At 42.0% G+C, this 25,161-nt stretch overlaps 1 protein-coding gene across 3 annotated transcripts in view; it reads left to right on the top strand.

Moving 5' to 3' along the window:
* SERAC1 (serine active site containing 1) overlaps nt 1-12,594 on the top strand; it is a 106,809-nt gene extending 94,215 nt beyond the window's left edge. For all 3 annotated transcript variants that reach the window (XM_056567100.1, XM_056567098.1, XM_056567099.1), the window contains 3 exons: nt 1,851-2,033; nt 5,780-5,923; nt 11,962-12,594. In XM_056567100.1, coding sequence (XP_056423075.1) covers nt 1,851-2,033; nt 5,780-5,923; nt 11,962-12,101 — 467 coding nt within the window. In that variant the 3' untranslated portion in view covers nt 12,102-12,594. The remainder of the gene's footprint in view (nt 1-1,850; nt 2,034-5,779; nt 5,924-11,961) is intronic.
* The last annotated feature ends 12,567 nt before the right edge of the window (nt 12,595-25,161 follow it).

Consider the following 25,161-nt stretch of genomic DNA (forward strand, 5'->3'; position numbering starts at 1 on the left):
GAGGGGGCGGGACGAGGGACCGGAGCCGTGACGTCATGGTGTTCCAGACCCAGTATCGCCCCATCACCACGCACAGAGATTTTCCTCTGTGCTGTGATGATGGTGGTGTGCACTACTGAGAACGCGCGGGACCCCCGCGATCATCTTATCCCCTATGCTTTGCATAAGGGCATAAGATGTCTAGGGGTGGAGTACCCCTTTAACCATACCTGTTTTACTCATTTGAGTCAAACTGGTGGTGCTGAGATGCAACAGCACCCCTCCTCCCTCCCTCTCCCACCCTGCTGTGACTAATTGACATATAGGTCTGGAAGCCCTGTACATTTATCCCTTTAGCACCTATCTGCCGGGATCTACAGTTCTGTACCTAGTATGCAGAGGCAAATTCCTTCTGTGAATTAAAACATTGTTTTCAGGATGGTCATACAAAAATCTCTTTTTAGAAAGCATGCAGCGCGCGATCAATAAAATTACCTAAATATAGAAAACAGACATGGCTGCACATCCACATCCTGCACAATGATCTTTTGCTTCTCAGAGTTATTATAAAACTAATTAGTTTTACAATAACTCTGTATGTTTTGATCAATATGTGCAACCCCACAAACCATGTCAAGACTACCTGAGTGGGTCCCTAACCTAAAATGGCGTAGCGGTGGACGCGACCACCACCACAGTGACACCAATACACATAGACACAGTGGTCAAACAGTTCCACTACTGCCGCCCAACACAGCCCCTGGCTCTGGGTCCACGCCACAGCAACAATAGCCACCCTACGGCACCAAACCAGTGTGAACAGATGACAAAGCTTACTCCCCATGTGCTCCCTGCCAGAGTGCTTGGAAACTGTTGGGAGTAGACCCTTATGCAGTCTCCTGCTAATAAAATTCATCTGGGCTCAGGTGGGGGGGGGGGGGGAGGGAAGTGCTGGCCAAGGTCAAAAAAAAAAAAAACTTACCTCAAATATAGAAAAACAGACATGGCCGCATATCCACATCATGTACTTTATATTTTGTTTCTCAGCATTAAAGAACTAACATCAGTGTTTGCTTTGTTCATTGATATTGGCAACAGCCCTCATGTAATTTTGCATTACAGTGAATTTAAGCATATATTGCATTAAAAATTGCATGTATGCAGCAACTGTCCTTTGTTTAAAAGTTTGATAACATTTGATAACATTGATGAGTGTAAATTAATTAAATTAATTAATTGTATTTCTGGGAGGGGACTAGTGCATATAAACCCCCCCCCCCCCATACTCACCTGACATCCATGTTAGCACTCAAGACGTACCCACCCAACATCTCTTTTCGTAGATATTTCTTATATATTGCAGCTCAGCTCTGAATACTTCAATGGTAGCTGAGCTGCAGTTACCCCGCTACACAATGTACATCGCTGTCTGCTTCTGGCTCCATAAACTGTGTGTTACAGGTGCTATGGCCCTGGCAAACAGCTGATTCTCGGGGTCCCAGATGTTTATGCTACACTGACCAGATATCAATTCTTGAGGATATGTTTTCAATATAAAACAGTCCCTGAAAACCCCTTTAGGGTGTATTCACACGTACAATATATTTGATGATTTGAAGCTGCAGATTTTATACTACAGAGTTCAATGTAAACTAATTGACTGAACACAGCTTTAAATGTAGGGTAGTGGGGTCACTTACTTGTTATGTGAATGGTAAAAAACTGCACATGACAAGTATAGTGGGAAGACTATAATGTGCATAGGCAGCATGAAAAGTTATTGGCTTCCTGTCATTTAACTTTATGGACACTTTCTCGCTTAGCTTATTTATTCGAAAGGATCCCTCATCAATTTAACCATTTTCCTATAGGACTATTAGTAAAAAAGATGTTGGTTAATGCCTCAAGGAATAAAGAAATGCAAGATTTGGTAAAGAACACAAGAGGGATTGCCTTTTACAGTGTTCCCCACCATGGTTCTCAACTGGCTGAATATTCAATCAATGCAAGACTGCTACTTTTTCCATCTGTAGAAGTGAAGGAGCTTAGCAAAGGTGAGACACCAGTTACTGAGCATACTGTATAAGAAATCTCTAAGCCCTTGGAAAAATGAATATCTAATATAACAAATCTGATGGCCAAATAGTGATCATTATTACCAGTTGTTGTTTTATGACCAGATAATACCCCCGTGCTAAAGGCTAGATTTTTTTCTATTGGTCACCTGTCATATTCATTCTTTTTTTTTATGTTAGTCTTAGAGTAAAGGCTTCTTTACTCTAAGACTAGAACTCTCTTAAAGGAATTGTCTGGCTAATAGGTGTTTTGGGGTGTAAGTGGGGTTAAACAAAAAAAGCATGTTACCTGCCAAAGTCTTTACCACTGCAGTTTTCACTACTTCTTAGTCGCCACGCATGAAGTACTTGCTCAGCCAATCAATGGCTGTTCACCCCTCAAACCAGTAATTGGCTGAGTGGGCATTTCCTGTATGTCAAGATGGGCATCATATATTCAAAGAAAAACTTCGTAATAACCAGGATTTGTGGCGCTGAGCGGAGCAAGGAGTCACAGAGCCAGGATACAATCCATCCAATTTAATTCCAATAATGCAACTCGTTTCGCTGCGCATGATGAAGCTGCGCATGCGCAGCGAAACGCATTGCATTATTGGAATTAAACCGGATGGATTGTATCCTGGCTCTGTGACTCCTTGCTCCCCTCAGCACCACAAATCCTAGTTATAACGAAGCTTTTCTTTGAATATATTCTACACATGTCCAGAAAGGCTGCAGACGGTTCTTATCCAACTACACACCTTTACCATTGTTGTGTATGTTGTTGCACAACCTCCTCTGGTAAGCGGTACTGAATCTTCCTTTTGCTTTGCCCATACCAACTACGTTACTCCACAAGGAGCGCCTTTTTTTGCCTTTTCTATTTAAGATGGGCATCAGGAAGTGTGCACAGATGGAACATGGTTTTGATCAGAACAGCAGGGTGGGGGATTGCATGACATGTGACCATAATTTGCTTCAACTGGCTTCTGGTGTGAACATAACACCAGAAAAATAAGCAAAGACTGGCAGCAGTGGGGGGTTTAACAGGTGAGTAATGATCTCTGGCATCTAGTTTAATTTCGTAAAGTGACTCTGTCACCTTCAATCCCACTTAGACTAAAGTCATCAGTAAATAGATTAGTGATGCTGATACCAAATCTGTAATTTTTATATTTATACCCACTAGCATTTCCCCACTGTAAGCCAGCAAATATAGGAGTCTAAGTAGTCCTCTCCATTATATTTGTGAGCCAGTTAGTCATCTCTATGCATCAGCATGCCCCATTTGCAGGCTTACAGTAGGGGAAAATAAATCAGTAAAAAGATAAAGATAACACATTTTGAATGAATATCTATTTACTAAATACTTCAATTTAGGGGAGGTTTTGGCAGTGAAAGAGTCCTTTATAGGGGTACTCCACCCCTAGACATCTTATCCCCTATCCAAAGGAAGATGTCTGATTGTGGGGGTTCTGCCACTGGGGACCCCCGCGATCTCTCCTGCAGCCTCCCTGTCATCAGCTGCATGGAGCAAAGTTCGCTCAGTGCCTGATGGCTCACGATGCAAGGGCCGGAGGATCGTGACGTCATGGCTGCCGCGATCAGACGCGGCTGTGATCAGACATCTTATCTCCTATCCTTTGGATAGGGGATAAGATGTCTAGGGGCGGAGAACACCTTTAACCCCTTGCCGCAAATGGACGTTCATTAATGTCCATCTACGGCTCCCGAGGTATGACGCATCATACCCGGTGGGTCCCGGTTGCTATAGGAAATCAGGCTGATCAGGCTGATGTCCAGCCTTAACCCTTTAGACGCGGTGATCAAACTTGATCGCCACGTCTAAACGAAAGTAAACATTGCCGGTTAGCTCAGTGGTACTGTTGGGGACCATCGCGGTGAAATTGCGGCATCCCGAACAGCTTGCAGGATGCAAGGAGGATCCCTACCTGCCTCCTCGCTGCCAGATCGCCGAATAACTGCTCCGTGCCTGAGATCCAGGCAGGAGCAGTCGAGCTATTGCATGGCAGTGATCAGTGTAGGAAATCAGTGTGTGCAATGTTATAGTCCCCTATGGGGAAATAAAGTGTTAATAAATGTGATTTAACCCCTTCCCTAATAAAAGCTTGAGTCACTTTCCTTTTCCTATTTAAAGAAAAAAACCTGTGTAAATAAAAATAAACCTATATGTGGTATCGCCGCATGCGTAAATGTCCGAACTATAAAAAAAATATCGTTAATTAAACCCCACGGTCAATGGCGAACACGTAAAAGAATTCCAAAGTCCAAAATAGCGTATTTATGGTGACTTTTTATACCATAAAAAAATGAATAAAAAGTGATCACAAAGTCAGATCAAAACAAAAATGGTACCGATAAAAATTAAGATCACGGCGCAAAAAAATGAACCCTCATACCGCCCCTTATATGGAAAAATAAAAAAGTTATAGGGGGTCAGAAGAGGACATTTTGCAAGGTATTAATTTTGGTGCATGTAGTTATAATTTTTTTTTATTGTAGCAAAATAAACCAAACCTATATAAATTGGGTATCCTTGCCACCGTATGGACCTACAGAATAAATATAAGGTGCAATTTTCGAAAACTGCACTGCATAGAAATGGAAGCCGATAAATATTACAAAATGGCTTTTTTATTTTATTTTGACCCACAAATGTTTTCTGGTTTCACTGTAGATTTTGTAGTGAAATTATTAATGATATTACAAAGTAAAATTGTTGGTGCAAAGAACAGGCACAGGCAACAACCCAACGCTCCCCCGCTAATAGAGTTTTCATTCATTGGCAGCCAGGGGAGGGAGAAGATGAAGATTAATATGCGCAGCTTGGGGGGGGGGGCAGTGTATATATAAATATGTGCAGCGGGGGTCAGTATAGATATATAATATCACTGGGGGGGGCAGAACATTTATTCAAGCGCAGCGGCCACTAAGTTTGATATAGTGCAGCAGGGGGTAATATATATAGAAACGCTGGAGGGGCCAGATATATAACCCCCCCAGTGATTCTATACATCTTTGCCCACCACAGCGCTTCTATATTAAAACCATGCCAGGAGCCCTGATTGGCTTCTCGGTCCCGGCCATTCAGGGCTTCTGGTGGGGAATTTAAAAATGAAAGTTTACAGTACATTGCAGGTTATCGGAACATGCCGCCCGCTCCCCTGCTTAATAACTTTTGATCGGATCGGGTCTCAGACGTGAGACCCGGTGCGATCAGTCCCTCAGCCCCTGTACTACTACCCCCAACATGGAACAGACCCTGTTCCATGATGGTGGTAGTAGTACAAGCACTAATGTAGTCAGAATTTGCAGAGACTTTTTTCTGTCGCACAGAATACATTTTGTGCGACAAAAAAAAAAACTGCGACAGAAAGAAAGGGAAATTGGGCAACAGATTAGTAAATCACAAGGAAAAAAAAGATGAGTACAAAAAAACCTAACCGACACTCCAGTCTTTGTAAATGAGGGCCATAATGTTATTATCTACATTATATAAAAAGATTTTGCAATTGACTCACTGTATATATTTATGCATAGTGGATAACATAAAATTACCAGTCGCAGATAGCAAGAACATATGCAATACTGTAAATCATATTTATTTTATCTTGTATTTGTAAGCAACTTTTATTTTTTGCTTTTCTAGTTTTTGCTTCAAATTCTTCAGATTTTAGAATATTCTTACAGATGTACAGTATATTAACTAATACATTTTGTCAAAGATTCTCCTGCACTGAAAGAGCTAAATGAAGAGTTCTTAGAATTTGCCAAAAACAAGGACATCAAAGTTGTCAGCTTTGCAGAAACATTGCCAACACGAGTAGGCAGCATGTTGAGATTACATGTGGTGCCAGCAGAATCAGCAGGTAAGTACATTTGCACTGCTGTTGCATTGAAAGGAACTATATTATTTTAATCATTGTGTAGGAGATTTTGCTGGAATAAAGTGATGCAACTACAATATATTTCTAATTATTCCAATTATTCATTTTAAAATCAGTTATAATTCCACCAGTATGTATGATGTATCTTTACAAGCTGCTGCCACTAAAACCAAACATTTGCCAAGCCGGTTCACTGTACCATAAAGTAACCACACATAAGTAAAACAAAAATAAAGAAACAGAAACATAGCCGCACATCCACAATTTGTATATTGATCTATGTGCTTCTCAGCATAATTTCAAAAACTAACAGGTTGTTAGTATACATTTTGATCAAAAAGTACAAGCCCACTCGCCACGTCAAGGTCAACTAGTCAGAGTGGGTCTCTAACCTAACACTCGTGTAGCGTCTGTGTTTTGGTTTTGCCGTGGAATGTGTTTTGCCGTGGATTGTGTTACATGACTCAGTGCTTTCCAGTGCTGGACTAAGACAGCTCCATTGGCTGACACGCGCACACCCGCCCCCTATCATTGGTTCCTGGGGGGGGGGCGCATATCACATGACCACAAATATGCTGTCTCAAACACTGTTACCTTTAGTGTGAGTTCAGCTGCCACATCAAGTGGATGTCTCCTGCTGTGATAGCCAAAGCACTGCGCCTGCAATGTTATTCATGCTGCGGCTGTTATTGATTCCCTGCTATGGGGACCGTGCGCCCGCGGGGGGAATCTCAGCGCTGCGGCTGACATGACATTCATTCCCCGGTATGGGGACCGCGCAGCGGCTGGCGTCTCATCCAGATCCCCCCGTGGGCGCACGGTCCCCATAGCGGGGGATCAAAAACATTGCAGCTGCAGCGCTTTGGCTATCACAGCCGAAGATCCCTCTTGCTGTGGTAGCACACATCCCACCAGGAAACAATGGTAGAGGGCAGGTGTGGGCGTGTCAGCCAATGGAGCTGTCTTAGTCCAGCACTGGAAGGTGCTTAGACATGTAACACATTCCACGGCAAAATACAAAATATGGCACTACACCAGGCGGTGACCACTACTTATTGTGGATGTGCGGCTATGTTTCTGTTCCTCTATTTTTGTTTCACACGTAAGACCCCTCCTCATGAATGTTTAGCTTAAAGAATGGCAGCAACTACTTTCTAAAACCTCATGCAAGGCATTGTCTTGCGCAAGGACCTATACAGTTGTGCAGAGAATTTACCAAGTGGCCATAATACAAACCTGTGTGCCCATTGATGATGCCGTCATGGGTCACCATACTTTACCCTAGAATCCTTGCCTTTGTAGTATGTTGTTCCTTGAGTATATTCATGAGTATATCCAAAAATAAAAGCTCTACATCTACAAAACCTACCCAATGTCCTATTCACATTTTTATGAGTAGTTTTCATTTTAATTCCTGTCTGCATATAGTAAACTTTTCAGCTGTTGCTAAAAGGTACAGGGCATCTCAGAACACGTAAGAGTTATTTACTTGTCATTCTCTCTTGATTTTATGGTTGATTTTTTCGAACTGCAGTAAACTGCAGTATTCTATTGTAAACCCGACATGTTTTGTCGGGTTGTGTGCCAGGAATTGGCACATTGCACCACAAATTGTGTCCGCGCCAGAATGTGCACCAGAATTTGCCCCCAAAAAGTCTTAAAACCAAACAAACTCTCTATTTTACTCAGAAAACATGAAAAAGTGGTGTGGCCATCGAAAAAGGGAGCATGTCCCCGACATAAAAAAAAAATATTTAAAAAAATCCCAACATATTTACTAAGGTTTCCAAAGAAAATGTGGTGGATTTGAGCTCTGGAAAACCCCACAGCTCAGAGCATGTGTGAAAAAAGAAAGCAAATTGTAGGTGCAAAACGTAGGGAAAACATTAGGAAATACTGTGGAAAAATACTTGTAGAGAATTAAAACCCACAAAGAAAACTACACTCCACTCTTAGTAAATCAGGGCCAGTATCAGTATCAGACATTCGTGCTTTTACATTACAGCTCTGTCATGACCATGACTAGCTTACTTCATCTGGCTTACATGACCAGTTGTCTGGGTTAGGCTGCATTCACACTACGATTATAGCCAAAGGTTGCCGGATCCGGCTGGGGGAGGGAAAAACCGGGTGCTCCCGTACCCCAGCCGGATCAGCCCTGAAACTCATTCACTTTAATGAGCCGACCGGAGTCAAACAGTGACTCCGGCCGGCTCATTTCTGCCCCGTGTGCCTGGTCCCCCCACCCACCCCACAGGCGGATCCGGCAACCCTAACTGCAATCGTGGTGTGAATGCGGCCTTAGTTGTCATTCATGTTGTATTATTCTAATCCAGCAGCAGTGAAATGTCAGTTATCGAACCTGCAGGTCCCTAACCATGTACTTTGTAAGCCACATTCAAGCTAAAATGATGGTCGCGAACCACATGTAACTAAAAAATGGTTGAGCAAAAAACCCAATTAAATTACAAACAGTTGCTGATTATTATTAACTTGTGAAATTTGACACTAGCACTTTTGACACCAGCAATTTTACTTTGTGTGCAATGATGTCCAAATAATTGCCAGAGCATATGGTCATGACTCAGGACTCCTATAGCAAGCCACACAGCAAGGAGTCCCAGGTCCACATGGGGCTCACATTAAGACAGAGCACAATGACCGTATTAAAGAGATACAGTAGGTACATTATACAGGGTTAAGAAAAGGCAGATAAAAAAAGGTATCGGTCAGTGGTTGGAGGGCCTCTTCTAAATACATCAGACCCCTGCCTCACGTTGCTGGCCGTGGGCTACATAGATTAAGCAGTGAGTTTAACAAAACTACTGCATATTCACACATAACCAACACATTGCTAAAATCATGTCTGTCAATATTTTATGTTGCTCTCACATATGGCAAAATAAACATGGGGACAGATTTCCTTTCATTGTATTGCAAAGGTTTGCACTTTTTAAAGTTTGTCATCAACAAAAACTTTTTATATAATGTAGATAATACCATTATATGTATATCTGTAATATACATTGGTTAAAAATATGTATATTTATATCCCTTCAGCTATTGCCTGTGTGTCTCTATGAGGAGTCCAAATACAGGAAGTGTGGGTAGACAAGCAGGGCTCTGCACACTGAGGCTCTATGACATGCCCCTGGCTCACATAGCAGGATGATTGGCAAGCCAGGAGCCTGCACAGAGCCCTGCTTGTCCTGTCCTCACTTCCTGTATTTGGACTCCTCACAGAGACACACAGGCAATAGCTGCAGGGACAGCATTCTTTTACCCATAAATATACACATTCTTTAACCAATGTATATTACAAATATATATAAAGTTTTTGTTGACAACAGGTACACTTTTAACCTCCTGAGCGGTAATCCCGAGCGTGACTCGGGGTTAATTTTCCCTGCCAGGATCGGTAACCCCGAGTCACGCTCGGGGTAGAATTGCAGAGTTGCCGGCCGGGCTGCACGATATATCGCAAAAGCAATGCGATATAGCGATGCGGCCCCCCGGGAAAACATGCGATTATCTGCTCTGGTCGGCTCCCGTTGCGGGGGCCGGCCAGAGCAGGTAAAGAAAAATACTAAAAGTCAGTGTTTCCCTACCAGAGGGCCTCCAGCTGTTGCAAAACTACAACTCTCAGCATGCCCGAACAGCCAAAGGCTGTCCGGGCATGCTGGGAGTAGTAGTTTCACAACAGCTGGAGGCCCCCTGGTAGAAAAACACTGAGCTAAGTGTAAAAGGAAGAAGTAGTCAAATAAAAAAAAACTTTTGCTCACCTAGTCCCGGTCCCTGCAGATGCCGTTCCCCTCCGTGCGGTCCGGGGTGTCCTCTCTTCACTATTCATCTTCTAGGACCAGCCAATCACAGGCCGCAGTGGTGTAAAGCCTGTGATTGGCTGAAGGGGAAAGGACTTGTTCTGCAGGAAATACACTAGGTTTGAAATCTGCCGGCAAACCTAGTGTATTTGCTGCAGGACAAGGTGACAAAGGGGGGAATGTGACAGAGGGGGGAATGTGACAGAGGGGGGAATGTGACAGGGGGGGGGATGTGACAGGGGGGGGAATGTGACAAGGGGGGAATGTGACAAGGGGGGAATGTGACAAGGGGGGAATGTGACAGGGGGGGATGTGACAGGGGGGGAATGTGACAAGGGGGGAATGTGACAAGGGGGGAATGTGACAAGGGGGGAATGTGACTGGGGGGGGAATGTGAAAGGGGGGGATGTGACAGGGGGGGGAGGGGAATGTGACATGAAGGGGGGATGTGACAGGGGGGGAGGGGAATGTGACATGAAGGGGGGATGTGACAAGGGGGGGGATGTGACAAGGGGGGAAGAATGTGACAAGGAGGGGGGAGAATGTGACAAGGAGGGGGGAGAATGTGACAAGGAGGGGGGAGAATGTGACGGGGGATGTGACAAGGGAGAGGGGAATGTGATGGGGGAGATATGAAATGGGCGGAGGGAGATGTGAAATTCAGTTAAAAAAAATTGTACCGCTTTTGGTACAGATTTCCAGACAGAATCATACCGCCAGGGAGGTTAATATACGGTACATAAATGGTCATTGTGATTTCAATAAATTATGCACAAATTAACAGAAAAAGTGAATATAAGAAATTCTCTAGTATATCTTATTACAGAAAAATGCCTTTTTCTCCACTTATTAGGCATTTCTCTCTACCCGCTCTCCTTCTAAACGCACCACTTACTTTGAAAAATTGCTTAGCCCTGCCTTGAGATTGATCAGTTTACATGCTGTCCATATAAGTCTATGGAGAAGGGAGGGGAGGAGATCTGAAATAACACTAGATCCTCACTAGATACTTTAACAGGTGCTGGATTCACACCTTAGACTGCTCAGTACTGGTCTGTAATGCCCTCCCTATGCTGCTGCTTCTAAGGGTGTGCTTTAGAGATTTAGAAGAACAGGATCCCATCTTCTGTGTGTGGCAACGAATAGTGCTACTCCTCATAAACACAAGTATGACAGCTTATCCTGAAAAAACATCAGGTGCGCTAAAACCTAATTTCAAGACATCATTACTGTAAATAATTGGGAATATTCTTCATTTTTCCAGACCTTAAAAATCTGTAAAGATCTAATATTTACCAAAAACTTGTCACTATTGTATCTAGTCTAGGCACCTGTTTTATGCTTTATGCCCAAACCATGGGCCGCATGAAACAGGTGCAGGGAGTGGAGTCCTGAATGATCATGATCCACTCTAAAATGCTCTGGTATTTTTGAGAAATCATATTTTCAAAAAGCTGTTCCAGGCAGCCAGTTTCCACCAAGTCGGCCCTGAATAACACATTTCTTTGTATACACATGTAGGGAGAGACACTTAAAGGGGTACTCTGCCCAGGTCATCTTATCTCCTATCCAAAGGATAGGGAATAAGATGTCTGATCGCTGGGGGACCAGCTGCTGGGATCTCCCGATGGCGTTTTGAACGTTTTTGTTCAGAACAGAGGGTTCGAGCGTCCATGGTCGTGATGCCATGCATCACCCCCTCCATTCATGTCTATGTATGGGAGAGGGAGTCACAAGTGACCACAGCCACCACGCCCCTTCCCATAGACATGAATGGAGGGGGTGTGGTGTGACATCACAACCTCGGTCGCCGCAACCCAGTATTCAGAACGCCGGGGTGCCGCCTGGAGATCGTGAGGGGTCCCAGTGGCCAGATAAGATGTGCAGGGGCAGATTAGTCCTTTAATTCAGGGCCGGTGGGGCAGGAAGCAGCCACAGGGATGACCCCTGTGACTACTTACCCAGGTCCCATTTCATAGTAAATCATTATGTTCCAGAATTTCACTCTCTGCCTCTGTTTCATGCTGCCCGCAGTTTGGGCAGGTGATAGGTTTCCTTTAAATCAAGTATTTTGTATACTTTTTCGTATAACAATCCTGATGCTTTCTTTAAGAATAGACTATCCTTTTTATAGATATACTTACACCTGTTTAATTAATGAAAATGTGATTAAGTTATTCTGTTATTATTTTTGTGCAGATTTAGGAATTGGTGACATTATTCCTGTGGAAGTAAACCATCTAAACATCTGCAAGCCAAAGAGCAAGGATTCATACATCTACCAGCGTACTTTGCAGTTCATTACTGATGCTTTGCATGCTGACCTTAAAAAGCAGTGACCACCCAAAAACTTTCTTAACCTTCCATACTTTTACCTCACACCTTTCTACTAAAATTGAAGTGGCTGCTAACTGTAAATTGTATGATTCTATTAGTTATACAGTAAATTCAGTGAATTTTAAATTATAAGCATTCGGGTGTTGTATCATTTACCTAAAGGAGCTGGCTCATCTCATTTCTTTTGAGTTTTCTGGCTTCTCCAGTTTATTAGCAGCAGCCAAAGCAGGGAAGTTAGGCAATTTGCATTGACTTTAATGGATGTTTCGCAAACATAAACAGAGTCAAATCACAAGGGGTCATTTCAAAAGAGGTGGAATAAAAAAAATCAGGCAGATTTTCAGGTGTACGAAGTGACAATTATACCAGACAGGGCAAAAAAAATAATGAACGCAGTACTCACCTGCCCAGGCTCTCATTCCAACACTCACTGGGATCCTGCTGATTCATTGGCTGTGTGCACCCAGTGTAAAATTTCCATTGCACATCCCAGAAAATGCAGACATTTACACTTATGTGGAATGAATAGTAAGCACAGAGCACTCACCCGGTAAGCTGTGCAGACTTCTTTATTAGTTCAGCAGAACACACGGGATACAAAGCATGGAGGCAGATGGTGGAGACATGGGGGTATAGGAAGGCAACGGGCCGTTTTCGCGCCGGAACGCTTCGTCAGGCCAAGTGAGATGACGTGCAGAAAAAGGTGTGTTTTAACAAAGCAGGTTGCTAGGGTTACACAGGTAAACAGGAAACATACAACAGGTAAACATATGTTACAACAGTGTATTTAAAAACAAAACCTTTTCTTTGAAATTGCTAAATGCTAGATTGTGCTACGAGAGCCATTGATTCTACTTTTGCATTCAGTCCCAGAGGGCCTGTGGCGTTAGTGCGGGTAATCCATCTAGCTTCATTACAAAGTAGGATTTGATGTTTATTCAGGTTTCGTTCAATGTGCTCAATTCTTTCAATGACTGCAAAGATAAAGTGATTAGGATCACTGTTGTGGCAAGATTGCATGTGGGATATCCATCTACTTGCTCCTATACCTGTACGGAGGGAGTGTATGTACTCTCTTATTCGGTGGAACAATGGTCTGATTTTATATCGGGAAAACAATCGGCGACATCTGCAGACCAGGCAATATAACACGAAGGGGGTATCTGCACATGATAGCCTCCTAAATTGCAGCTGCCACAACAGAAATTACCGTTAGGTCAGGTATCATTTAACCAGGTGTGAGTTTTGGACTGGTTGTTTTTTAATTTGTTAATGTAACTTTGTAGTGTAATGTTCTTGTGATAAGTCACTATTGGATTTAATTTAGTTATTGCCTCTAAGTCTGTATCCTGTTGTAAAATGTACCAATAATTATAGATAGTGTTGACAATGTTCATGGGGGTATTCTTGAATGTAAAGGTAATTCTCTGTGGTTTTTCTGAATATTTTGGTTTATTTCTTAATAGTTGAGATCTGGGAATGGCTGCCACCTTGTCTTTTGCGGTTTTTAATACTTTAGGGGGGAACCTTGTTGGAGAAGGCGGGTCTCAAGGTCCGCAGCTTGCTGGTCATACATTGTTTCTGTATTGTTGGTTCTTTTTAATTGTATGGCTGGTAGGAATGCTGTTCTTTGTGTGAGTGGGATGGGACGAGGCATAATGTAGAATGGAATTCCTGGATGTGGCTTTATGAAAACTTGAGGTGATAATGGTACCATCAACTATATCTATTTTCACATCCAAAAATTCCAGACGTTGATCACCAAAGACCGAAGTAAATGTCATGTTCATAGTATTAATTTGGTTGAGGTACTTAACAAATGCTGTAAATTGTTCCTCAGTCCCATCCCACGCCACAAAAATGTCATCAACAAATCTTAGAAAGGTTTTTATGTGACAGGAGTATGGATTAGTGGTGGTGAAGACATAGTTACCTTCGAAGATGGCTAAAAAAATGTTAGCGAAAGCACGTGAAATGGGTGTGCCCATAGCTGTGCCATGACATTGTCATGACATTGTTTATTGTACTGGAAACAATTGTTATGAAGAATAAAGGAAACTGCTTCGGAAACAAATTGAATGAACTGTGGGGATTTATTGGAACTATTCAAAAATTCCAAGAGAGCCTGCACACCCGCATCCAGAGGGATGTGGGTGTACAGGCTCTCAACATCAATGGAAGCTAATGTGTAGCCTGGTTGCCAATGGAAATCAGTGAGTGAGGCAACAAAATTGCCAGTGTCCCGAACATATGAAGGTATATATGGTAATAGTGGGGAAATAAGGGACTCAGTTTCGGACTGAATGAACCATTTAATTACAGTTTGTTTGAAGAAGACATACAAAAAGCCATCAGAAAGTTGAACCTTAAAAATATTTTGCCACATTTCAACCTAATAAAAGTTTTTCTGCGCAGCATTTAAAAGAAGGAGAAACTCAGTGTCAAATAGGCCCTCTGGGTTTTAAGGTAGTTAAAGAATTTAGTAACCAGGAGGAAGGTTTTATTAGAGTGTTGTCCACATTAGCAACCAGTAATCCTGAAGTTGAACTAACTGACACAGAGTATATACAGGTGATGGTCATAACCCCCCTTTTCATGGAGGTAATTCCTCCCATTTCAATCCACCGACTCCTCCGGACAGCCCTATTGACTTATTCAAGAGAGCAGTGTGTAAGGAAGTTAAGGCTCTAATATATCCCCGTCCTAATAGGAACATCTCAGTAAAAGAAAAAGAATCCTTGTAATGGCTTGCTGAGAGGGATGACATTGTTGTGTCCAAGGCTGACAAGGGAGACTCAGTGGTGGTGTTGCGAAAAATTGATTATGAAAATGAAGCCATAAATCAATTAGGCAATATTATGGTATACGAAAAACTTAAACATGACCCAACCAATCATATAATGTCCAGTTTAAGATCTCTGTTATGTAAACATACTGAAACACAAACCATCAGCGAAAAATTTGCAGAACGCCTTCTCCCAAAGTCTCCATCTAAACCGAAATGGTACATAGTACCCAAAATTCATAAACCAGTTACCCCACCTCCCAGCCGCCCCATAGTAGCCGGCATAGGGTCACCCACTGAGTTTCTTTCCAGCTACATCGATTGGCTCATTTCCCCACTATTACCATATATACCTTCATATGTGCGGGACACTGTCGATTTTGTTGCCTCACTCACTGATTTCCTTTGGCAACCAGGCTACACATTAGCTGCCATTGATGTTGACAGCCTGTACAGGATGCGGGTGTGCAGGCTCTCTGGGAATTTTTGAATAGTTCCAATAAATCCCCACAGTTCTTTCAATTTGTTTCCGAAGCAGTTTCCTTTATTCTTCATAACAATTGTTTCCAGTACAATAAACAATGGTACAGACAATGTCATGGCACAGCTATGGGCACACCCATTTTATGTTCTTTTGCTAAAAAAAAATTTAGCCATCTTCGAACATAACTATGTCTTCACCTCCACTAATCCATACTCCCGTCACATAAAAACCTTTCTAAGATTTGTTGATGACATTTTTGTGGTGTGGGATGGGACTGAGGAACAATTTACAGCATTCGTTAAGTACCTCAACCAAATTAATTCTATGAACATGACATTTACTTTGGTCTTTGGTAATCAAAGTCTGGAATTTTTGGATGTGAAAATAGATATAGTTATGGTACCATTATCACCTCAAGTTTTCGTAAACCCACATCCAGGAATTCCATTCTACATTATGCCTTGTCCCATCCCACTCACACAAAGAACAGCATTCCTACCAGCCAGTTAATACGATTAAAAAGAATCAACAATACGGAAATGATGTATGCCCAGCAAGCTGCAGACCTTGAGACCCGCCTTCTCCAACGAGGTTACCCCCCTAAAGTATTAAAACAGCAAAAGACAAGGTGGCAGCCATTCCCAGATCTCAACTATTAAGAAATAAACCAAAATATTCAGAAAAACCACAGAGACTTACCTTTACCTCACCTTTCAAGAATACCCCCATGAACAATCTCATCAGACGAGCTATCTATAATAATTGGTAAATTTTACAACAGGATACAGACTTAGAGGCAATAACTAAATTAAATCCAATAGTGACTTATTGCAAGAACATTACACTACAAAGTTACATTAACAAATAAAAAAACAACCAGTCCAAAACTCACACCTGGTTAAATGATACCCGACCTAACAGTAATTTCTGTTGTGGCAGCTACAATTTTTGCAAATATAATAGCAAAAGTAATTTCCTTAATTTAGGAGGCTATCATGTGCAGTAGATGGATATCCCACATGCAATCTTGCCACAACAGTGACCCTAATCACTTTACCTTTACAGTCAATGAAAGAATTGAGCACATTGAACGAAACCTGAATAAACATCAAATCCTACTTCATAATGAAGCTAGATGATTACCCGCACTAACACCACAGGCCCTCTGGGACTGAATGAAAAAGTAGAATCAAGGTCTCTCGTAGCACAATCTAGCATTTAGCAATTTCACAGAAAAGGTTTTGTTTTTAAATACACTGTTGTAACATGTTTACCTGTTGTATGTTTCCTGTTTACCTGTGTAACCCTAGCAACCTGCTTTGTTAGAAACACACCTTTTCCTGCACGTCATCTCACCTGGCCTGACGAAGCGCTTCGGCGCGAAAACGGCCCATCGCCTTCCTATACCCCCGCATCTCCACCATCTGCCTCCCTGCTTTGTATCCCGTGTGTTCTGCTGAACAAATAAAGAAGTCTGCACAGCTTACTGGGCGAGTGCTCCGTGCTTACTATTCATTCCACATATTCCTCATCTATATATTTCTACGTGTTAGCACCAGCACCCAGGCTATCAGCTTCCAGGGAGCTGTACTCAGTTGGAGTTGAACTACTATTTGTCTATATACACACCAGGTAGTGCCTAGTATCTTTTTGCTGGACATTTACACTTATTACATGTCTACTTTAAAGTACCGTATGTTCTTAATTTTACACTGTATAAACCCAGCCTATTCCTGGTTCCTATCTGGACACAAGAAAAGGCCTGCTCATCCAATCACTGGCTGACATGGGTCATCACCACAGCCATTGATTGATTTAGTAGACATTTCCTTTGTGTTCAGACAGGACCAGGAAGTAATGATCAGCAGGGACCCAGTGAGCTTTACAGGGGATCAGGTAGTTTAGCACTGCATTATATATTTTTTGTAACCCAGCCTGGGCCACTTAAAAAAAAAAATTAGTAAATCAGACAAAATGTTTAACTGTGGATCTATTCTTCATGCATGATACTGCAATGTAGAATTGTTGCAGAAGTGTTATGCATGCACTTCTGTTCAAGGAAGGTCAGTAGGAACTAAAAAGTTTAACTGGAAGTTGGCTATATTTGCTGATATGCACTATTGACAAATACAAGTATTTCTCACTTTAACACCTATTTATTTTAACTGTGTATTTTAGCTTAATGCAAAAGTTGAACAGTACAGTGAAAGTCTACGTCAATCATAGTTCCAGTAAAATACAAGTTATAGTTGTAAGACACAAGTTGTATGGTTTTGAAAGAAGAAAAAATATCAGTAGGGAATGGACTGTTCAGTATAAACCCGTGGTAAAATGTATAAAGCAGTAACTAGAGGTCATGACCTACCGAAGGTTTGGTTGCTTTTCTCAACATTCCTAAAAAATACAGTACACTTGACTCACTATTTATTTATTTATATAGCGCCGACAGATTCCGCAGCGCTTACAATTATGGGGTACAAACAAAGACAAGTATCAGACATAAAATTACACAATAACTATTCAAACAAGAGGTGTGGGGATATATTGAGGATATGCTGGGGATAAGTTGGGGATATGTTGAGGATATGTTGAGGCCAATTAGAGACTAAACAGGCCAATACCTGAAGAAAAAATAACACATATTTAGATGCCATGAGAAGAACCTCAATGTTCCAGTCAATACCAATATTTAATGCATTTGACATGTTATCTGACATATATATATATATATATATATATATATGTATGTAGAAGCATTCTGCACTTCTAGTAATGTTATACTGTACTATAATACACAATGACTATATTAGAAACACTTACATTGTAATAGATTGGACCTTCTTTTATGTTGATCACGACGATTCGTTTCTGCTGCAGCAGCTCCATCAGTTGGTGCAATTTTTTTGAGGAGTGAAAGCAGCTTTTACAGCCTATATAAGCATATCCCAAACGTGTCTGGTAAGTTTACAGTCTGGTAAGTTTGGGGGCCAAGGCAGTATGGTGTTCTTCCAGTAATACTCTTGTGATCAGAGCCCGATGACACAGAGCATTGCCCTGTTGAAAGACGGTACTTTTGGCGGAGAAGACCTTCTGAAGATATGAGTGCAGAGGGTCAGCTAACAGGTTCCTATAGTATTCAACAGTCAAGGATTGTGGTATGATGGTCACCTGTCCTAGGGCATGGCAGAAAATTGCTTCTCAGACCATGACGCCACCACATACCAAAATGCTGCACCCACTAGATACTACTTCATGCTGTTCATGCCAGATGCTGACCATGCCATCCATATGGTCTAGCAATATATGGGACTCCAGAAGACGTTCTTCAAAGTGTTAAAGGTCCATTGACATCTTTCTTCGGCCCCATGTTTTCTTTGCTGCAGGTTTGTCATCGCCACCCTTTTTGGGCTTTTGAACCCCAATAGACACAAGGTATACTGCACTGTTATTGTGGATATGTGTCTTACTTGCCCGCTGTTGTACTGCTGGGTACGTTTTCCACTGTGGTAGGCTGTTTATAAGAAACATGCCACCTGACCTTTGCTTCTTGGATCAACCACATGTTCCCTAATGTGTTATGATATTCTGTTTGGTTCTGTCTTTATACAGTTCATCTAGTCTTGGTACACTCCTGATACAGTGATTCAGGAACAGCCAAGAAGTGCAGCAGTTGCATAAATACTAGCACCACACCTCTGGGTCTCAACAATCTGCCTGCAGCCAAGACCCTCAAGTTACCACATTTACTCATAACTGGTAAATGTTGCCTTATGCTGAGCTAAGGAAAGGTCAGAAAATTACCTGAAAGCTTATCATGATGTGGCCACCACATAATATGGTGTTATTGGTCACCAGCTGTTCCTAATAGAATGATCGTATATATTGTAAATGCCTGGGTTTTACAGAGATGTGTATTTGAGATCATCTGTACTTGACTTTTCTTTTTTTCCATCAAAATAGCAGTCATTGGAACCCTCTGTCAATATGCCCTATTAGAGGGGGTCTTTGCAAGCGAAGTGTGCAGCTTCTTCTCGTGATAATGACTGATCCCCAGGGTCTTCAGAAGCTGGATGAGCACCCCTCTGACATTAATGTGTATGGGAAGCTTTTTTGTCTGCTTATTTATTGTTACTGTTTCCCATGACCGTTCTGAATATCTGTATATGTTATGTGAGCAGAAGCATTTCTACTTTCATTTGGAAGACTCCACAACTGTTCCTAGTGATTTTGTTGTGGAGTCTGATAAAATATGACAAGATTCTCTTGTATTTGGTCTTTGACATAATAAAGTAAAATAAACTAGACATAAATCAGAATATTTAATGCTACTCTTATTCCCTAATGTCACTGTTGTAGTTAAACCCATTGTTCCCAGATCTTCACTGCCAAGGAGACTGTATTTTATCTCTCCTCTCCTCATGCAGGCATGTTTGATGCTTGAGTTTTCAGTTAAGACTCCATCATGTGAGGAGAATAAATACCACACACAAGGCATATGAAGAAGAAAGTTATAATTTATACATTTTCATTTCTATTACATGATATCAGAACACTTTTAGAGCACAGAGCTGTAAAAGGCTTTTAACTTTTACATACACAAAATTTATTGCAGTCAAACATCTTCAAAAGACAATCTTTTAGAGAAGACCCCCCTCCCCCCCCCCCATACAGACCAGATAATTACATGGCAATATTGAATTTATATATTTATATTTTCTTATCTTCTGTGTATTCTCTTCTTTGAGGGAACACTTCAAGACTAAATGTGTCCACATACTCTGCCAACAGTCTTAGGTGTATGTATTGGATTATTCCACACAAACCTTTTTTTCTAGAAGAAATAAACCGTTGTCAGTATTACACTGACAGCGTGTGAGATCCAGCCTATGGATAGACCTCACATGTTGCCATACTTGGCAGACAGGAGGCCATTAGCTGGCCTTCTACTGCCATGGTAACCATCGGGGCCCCACGATCGCATTGCAGAGTTGCCTATGGCGGAGCCCCCTCTCCCTGTCAACCCTATAGATGCCAAGGTCAGTACTAGCCACTTGGTCTCGGCAGTTGGCTAAAACAGATTAAAACAAACAATGTGGCTATAAATAAAATCAAAACACAGTGAACAACACAATGATTAGCTAAAGTTTTAAAACCACCTAATATTGTGTAGGCCACCCTCCTGCTGCAACAACAGCTATGATCTGTTCTAGCATAGACCTCACAAGACACCTACAGGTGTCCCATAACATTTGGCATCAAGACATTAGCAGCAAATTCTTTAACCTGTTAAGGATAAAGGCTGTACAGGTACGCCCTTGCCTCCTGTTACCCTAAGGACCAAGGGCGTACCTGTACACCCTGAATCCTTAAGCAGTTTAAAGCGAGCGCAGGAGCTGCACTCGCTTCAGAACCAGTGAGTGTCGGATACTATCAGTAGCCAAACACTCACTGTTAATGACAGACAGCGGCGATCCCAGAGCAAAGTGTATGCTCCAGAGGAAGTTCTTTTCTTTTTTAATTTCTTTTTACTGTCTGACTACAGTGCTTTCTGCTGACACCTCTGTCCATGTCAGGAACTGTCTGAAGCAGGAGCAAATCCCCATAGAAAACCTCTCCTGCTCTGTACAGTTCCTGACATGGACAGAGGTGTCAGCAGAGAGCACTGTGGTCAGGCAGAAAAGAAATTCAAAAAGAAAAAAGAACTTCCTCCAGGGCATACAGCAGCTAAGTACTTAAAGGATTAAGATTGTTAAATAGAAGTGAATTACAAATTTTTTTAACCATCAAACAATGAAGCTTTATTGATATGAATATCATAGCAAAATATAAAGCAAAATACAGGTCCGTAGACCTAACCAAGAACAGAAAATCCAGGTACAGAGCATAACAGGCATAATATAGCAAAGTACAAAGGTATCATAGGCACAAGAATAATAAGGTGTTACTTCCGTCATGACATGCATTTGAAGTGCAATATACACCAGGGAATAGAAACTATAAAAACAGAGATAACACTGCTCACCAGACCCCCCCCCCCATCTCCCCCACCCCCAGAACAAACCCTAATAAAGAGAGAAAGGGTGGCTTACTTCAGGGCAGAAAGAAGAGGAAAACCAGGGTTTCCACACCAAGTTAAAGTGATCCACTTGATCCTCTCTTATCGCAGACAGTTTTTCATACAGCATAATAGTGTTAACCCTCTCAACTACTGTAGTGAAGTATAAGTCAGTGTTTCACCACTGTGAAGCAATATGAATACGTGTAGCTAATTGTATGAACTGGGAAAGCTTAAACAGGCGGAATTGCATTCTAGATGGTTTGTGACTTAAAAGACAAAAAGAGGGGGTTCGTGGTACATTGCATGGAAGAATAGAGGATAAAAGATTTAAAATCCGTGTCCACAACCGTGCCACAATGGAACAACTCCACTAGTTGTGATATAATGTGCCTCTTTGGCCACAGCCACGAAAGCAGAGTGGGGAAACCTGTGGATATATTGTTTTAAGAAGTGTCGGTACTCTATAAGTACGGTGCAAGATACATAGAGAAGTTTCCATTAAAGGAGTTCTCCAACTGAAATCTTTTATCCCCTGCTGTGCCCGGGCTGTAAAACTATACATAATAAACTTTCACTTACCTGCCTACGATCCCCCGTTGTTCCGATATCGCCGTCCCGTTCTCCGGTCTCTTCCACTTCCTGCGGGTCGGTGACTTCACTCTGCGCTCAGCCTATCGGCAGCCGCGACGGGACATTGCTGCGGCCACTAATAGGCTGAGCGCAGAGTGAAGTCACTGACCCGCAGGAAGTGGAAGAGACCGGGACCGGAGAACGGTGATATCGGAACAACGGGGGATCATAGGCAGGTAACTGTAAGTTTATTATGTTTAGTTTTACAGCCCAGGCACAGCGGGGGTTAAAAGTTTTAGCTTGGAGAACTCCTTTAATGACACCTGCCAACTACCCTTGCTAATAACAGTGCAGCAATCCTTCCACTATGTAACCGTGAGGGTCAAGTGGAGATCAGCCTCCCCGTCTAACATAAATTTAAGCTTGGCATCCGGTGGAGGAGCATTAAAATGAGCATATAACAAGGAAAGTAGACCTGACATGCCTGGTGTGTATAGCATATGGCGTTCAAAGGAGGTAGGTGAAAGCACTGCCCCCTGGGAAAGCCTAGAGTTGTAGAAGGATAAAATCTGTCGTGCCCTGAAGTGTTCCTGGTCAGGGATGGCATAAGTGGTGCATAGAGCAGTGAGAGTGGGGAAAGAGCGTCTAATCAGTATATTGTGTAAACGTGTAAGATTAGGTGTCTACCACCACTTAAACTAGTTAGAAGTGAGCCCAGGAGAAAAAGAAGGGTTGCGCAGAAAGGGGAGAAGCAAAGAGGGAGCAGATTGCAGGGTGAACTTAAATCGAACCTGACGCCAGAGAGAAAGAGCATGTAGAACTACCCTAGCAGAGGAGGGAAGAATAGCGGTGATAGGGTCGAGGACCACATGAGAGCTGTCAGAGAATAAGGGGAGACTAAGGACTCCTCAAGGGAGATCCATCGCGGCCCACCCTCCTTCAAATTTACAAGGGCAAGTTGGGCTATACGGGCTGCATAATAATATTTCAGTAAATGTGGCACTGAGAGGCCCCCCACTCGGCGGTGGAGATACATAACAGCGCGACCAATTCTAGGGCGTTTATTAGACCAAATAAAGGCAAAAAGGTCCTGTTGTAAAGAAAGAAGATCCTTCCTCAGGGCTGGTATGGGGAGGGTTCGGAAGAGATACAAGATACGTGGCAAGATGACCATTTTAATCACATAAATTCTTCCTATCCAGGAAATATAAGGGTAGTCCCATTTTTTCAGATCTTCCCGTAAGGAACGATATAGAGGAATATAGTTGGCGTTATACAGGGATGACAATTTAGGTGTTATACGAAGCCGCAGGTATGACACTCCCAATGAAGCATCCCTAAACCCGAAATTCAATGAGATCAGGTGTTTGGTGGTGAGCGGTACATTACAGTAAAGGGCCTCTGACTTACAAATTTGTTTAAAGGGATACTCCGGCCCTAAAGCATCTTATTCCCTATCCAAAGGATAGGTGATAAGATGTATCATTGCAGGGGTCCCGCTGCTGGGAACCCCCCCAATCATTCCACCTTTGTGAGCTCTCCGCAGTGCTGGAGGCTCTGAGTGTGAAATGTGTCGACTATGGGGCCAGAGTATCGTGCATTGATCTCAATGCAAGTCTATGGGAGGGGGCGTGATGGCCAGCACTGCGGAGTGCTCATAAAGGTGAGTACGGAATGACAGATTGCGGGGGTCCCCAGCGGCGGGACCCCCGTGATCATACATCTTATCCCCTATCCTTTGGATAGGAGATAAGATGTATTAGGGCCAGAGTACACCTTTAGCTTTCTGGCACCAGTTGATTTAAAAAAAAAAATGTTTTCCACCAGAGTACCCCTTTAATCACATCATATATCAGAATTTGTTTTACAAAAAGCGATCAAAAAGTCCCATCAAAGCAAAAATGGTACTTACAGAGAAAACTTACAGATCACGACGCAAAAAATTAGCTCTCATACATCCCCGTGTATGGAAAACAAAAAAGTTATAGGGGTCAGAAAAGGACAATTTTATGTATATGAATTTTGTTCAAAAAAAGTTAGCATTTTTTTAAAAGTAGTACAATAATAAAAAAATATATATATATATATATATATATATATATATATATATATATATATATATATAAATTGGGTATCCTTTTAATGGCATTGATCTACAGAATAAAGATAATGTATAATTTTTACTATAAAATTCACTGTGTAAAAACCAAATCCCCTGAAAGCAAATTTGCAGTACTCCGCCTGCAAATATACATTTTTGGTTTTATGGTACATCTTATGGTAAAATGAAAGAGGTCATTAAAAGTACAATTTGCCACGCAAAAAACAAGTTTCAAATCGGTCAGTAGGTGAAAAAATAAGAGTTATGGATTTTTAAAGGAGAGGAGGAAAAACAAAAAAATTTCAATTGGCCTGGTTTTTAAGGCCAATATGGGCCATGTCCTTAAGAGGTTAAGCCCAGTAAGTTGCAAGATGGGGCCTCCATGGATTGGACTTGTTTTTCCATCACATCCCACAAATTCCGGGCTGCCATCTGAAATTTTGGAGCTCCTTCAGCTCAAGGCCTGCCCCCCACCAACCCAAAACCGTAGCCTGCCCCAGGGCCCGCCAGCTATCTTCCCTATAATCAGTGAAAACATTTTTTGAAACACAGGACAAGAAAAACAAGTGCCCTTTAGTTCAATGAGGAAGGAGAGGAAATATCACCATACATATTACCATTGTACTGTTACTGAGCAAATACTGAAACCAATATTACCAATAATACTACCAGTACACCATGAACACCACATAGTGATTGGATTAAAAACACTCATACTGATAATGTATAAAAACACTGAACATAGACCAATATGCCCCCATACACAGGCACAGCAGACCGTAAAACAAATTTCTGTGCAGTTACATCCAGCGACTCACAGGAGGTGTCTTCTTAGGGGGAGATTTATGAAAATCTTCGCAGAGGAAAGGTTGACCAGTTGCCCATAGCAACCAATAAGCTTGCTTGTTTCATTTTTGAATTGGCCTCTGAAAATTGAAAGAAGCAATCTGATTGGTTACTATGGGCAACTCAACATTTCCTGTGCACAGGTTTTCATAAATCTCCCATTTAGGGTGCATTCACACCACGTTTTTGCAATATAGTTCCTGTACAGTGGCGGATCC

This window comes from Hyla sarda, chromosome 3, assembly GCF_029499605.1.
Source record: "Hyla sarda isolate aHylSar1 chromosome 3, aHylSar1.hap1, whole genome shotgun sequence".
Classification (NCBI taxonomy): domain Eukaryota; kingdom Metazoa; phylum Chordata; class Amphibia; order Anura; family Hylidae; genus Hyla; species Hyla sarda.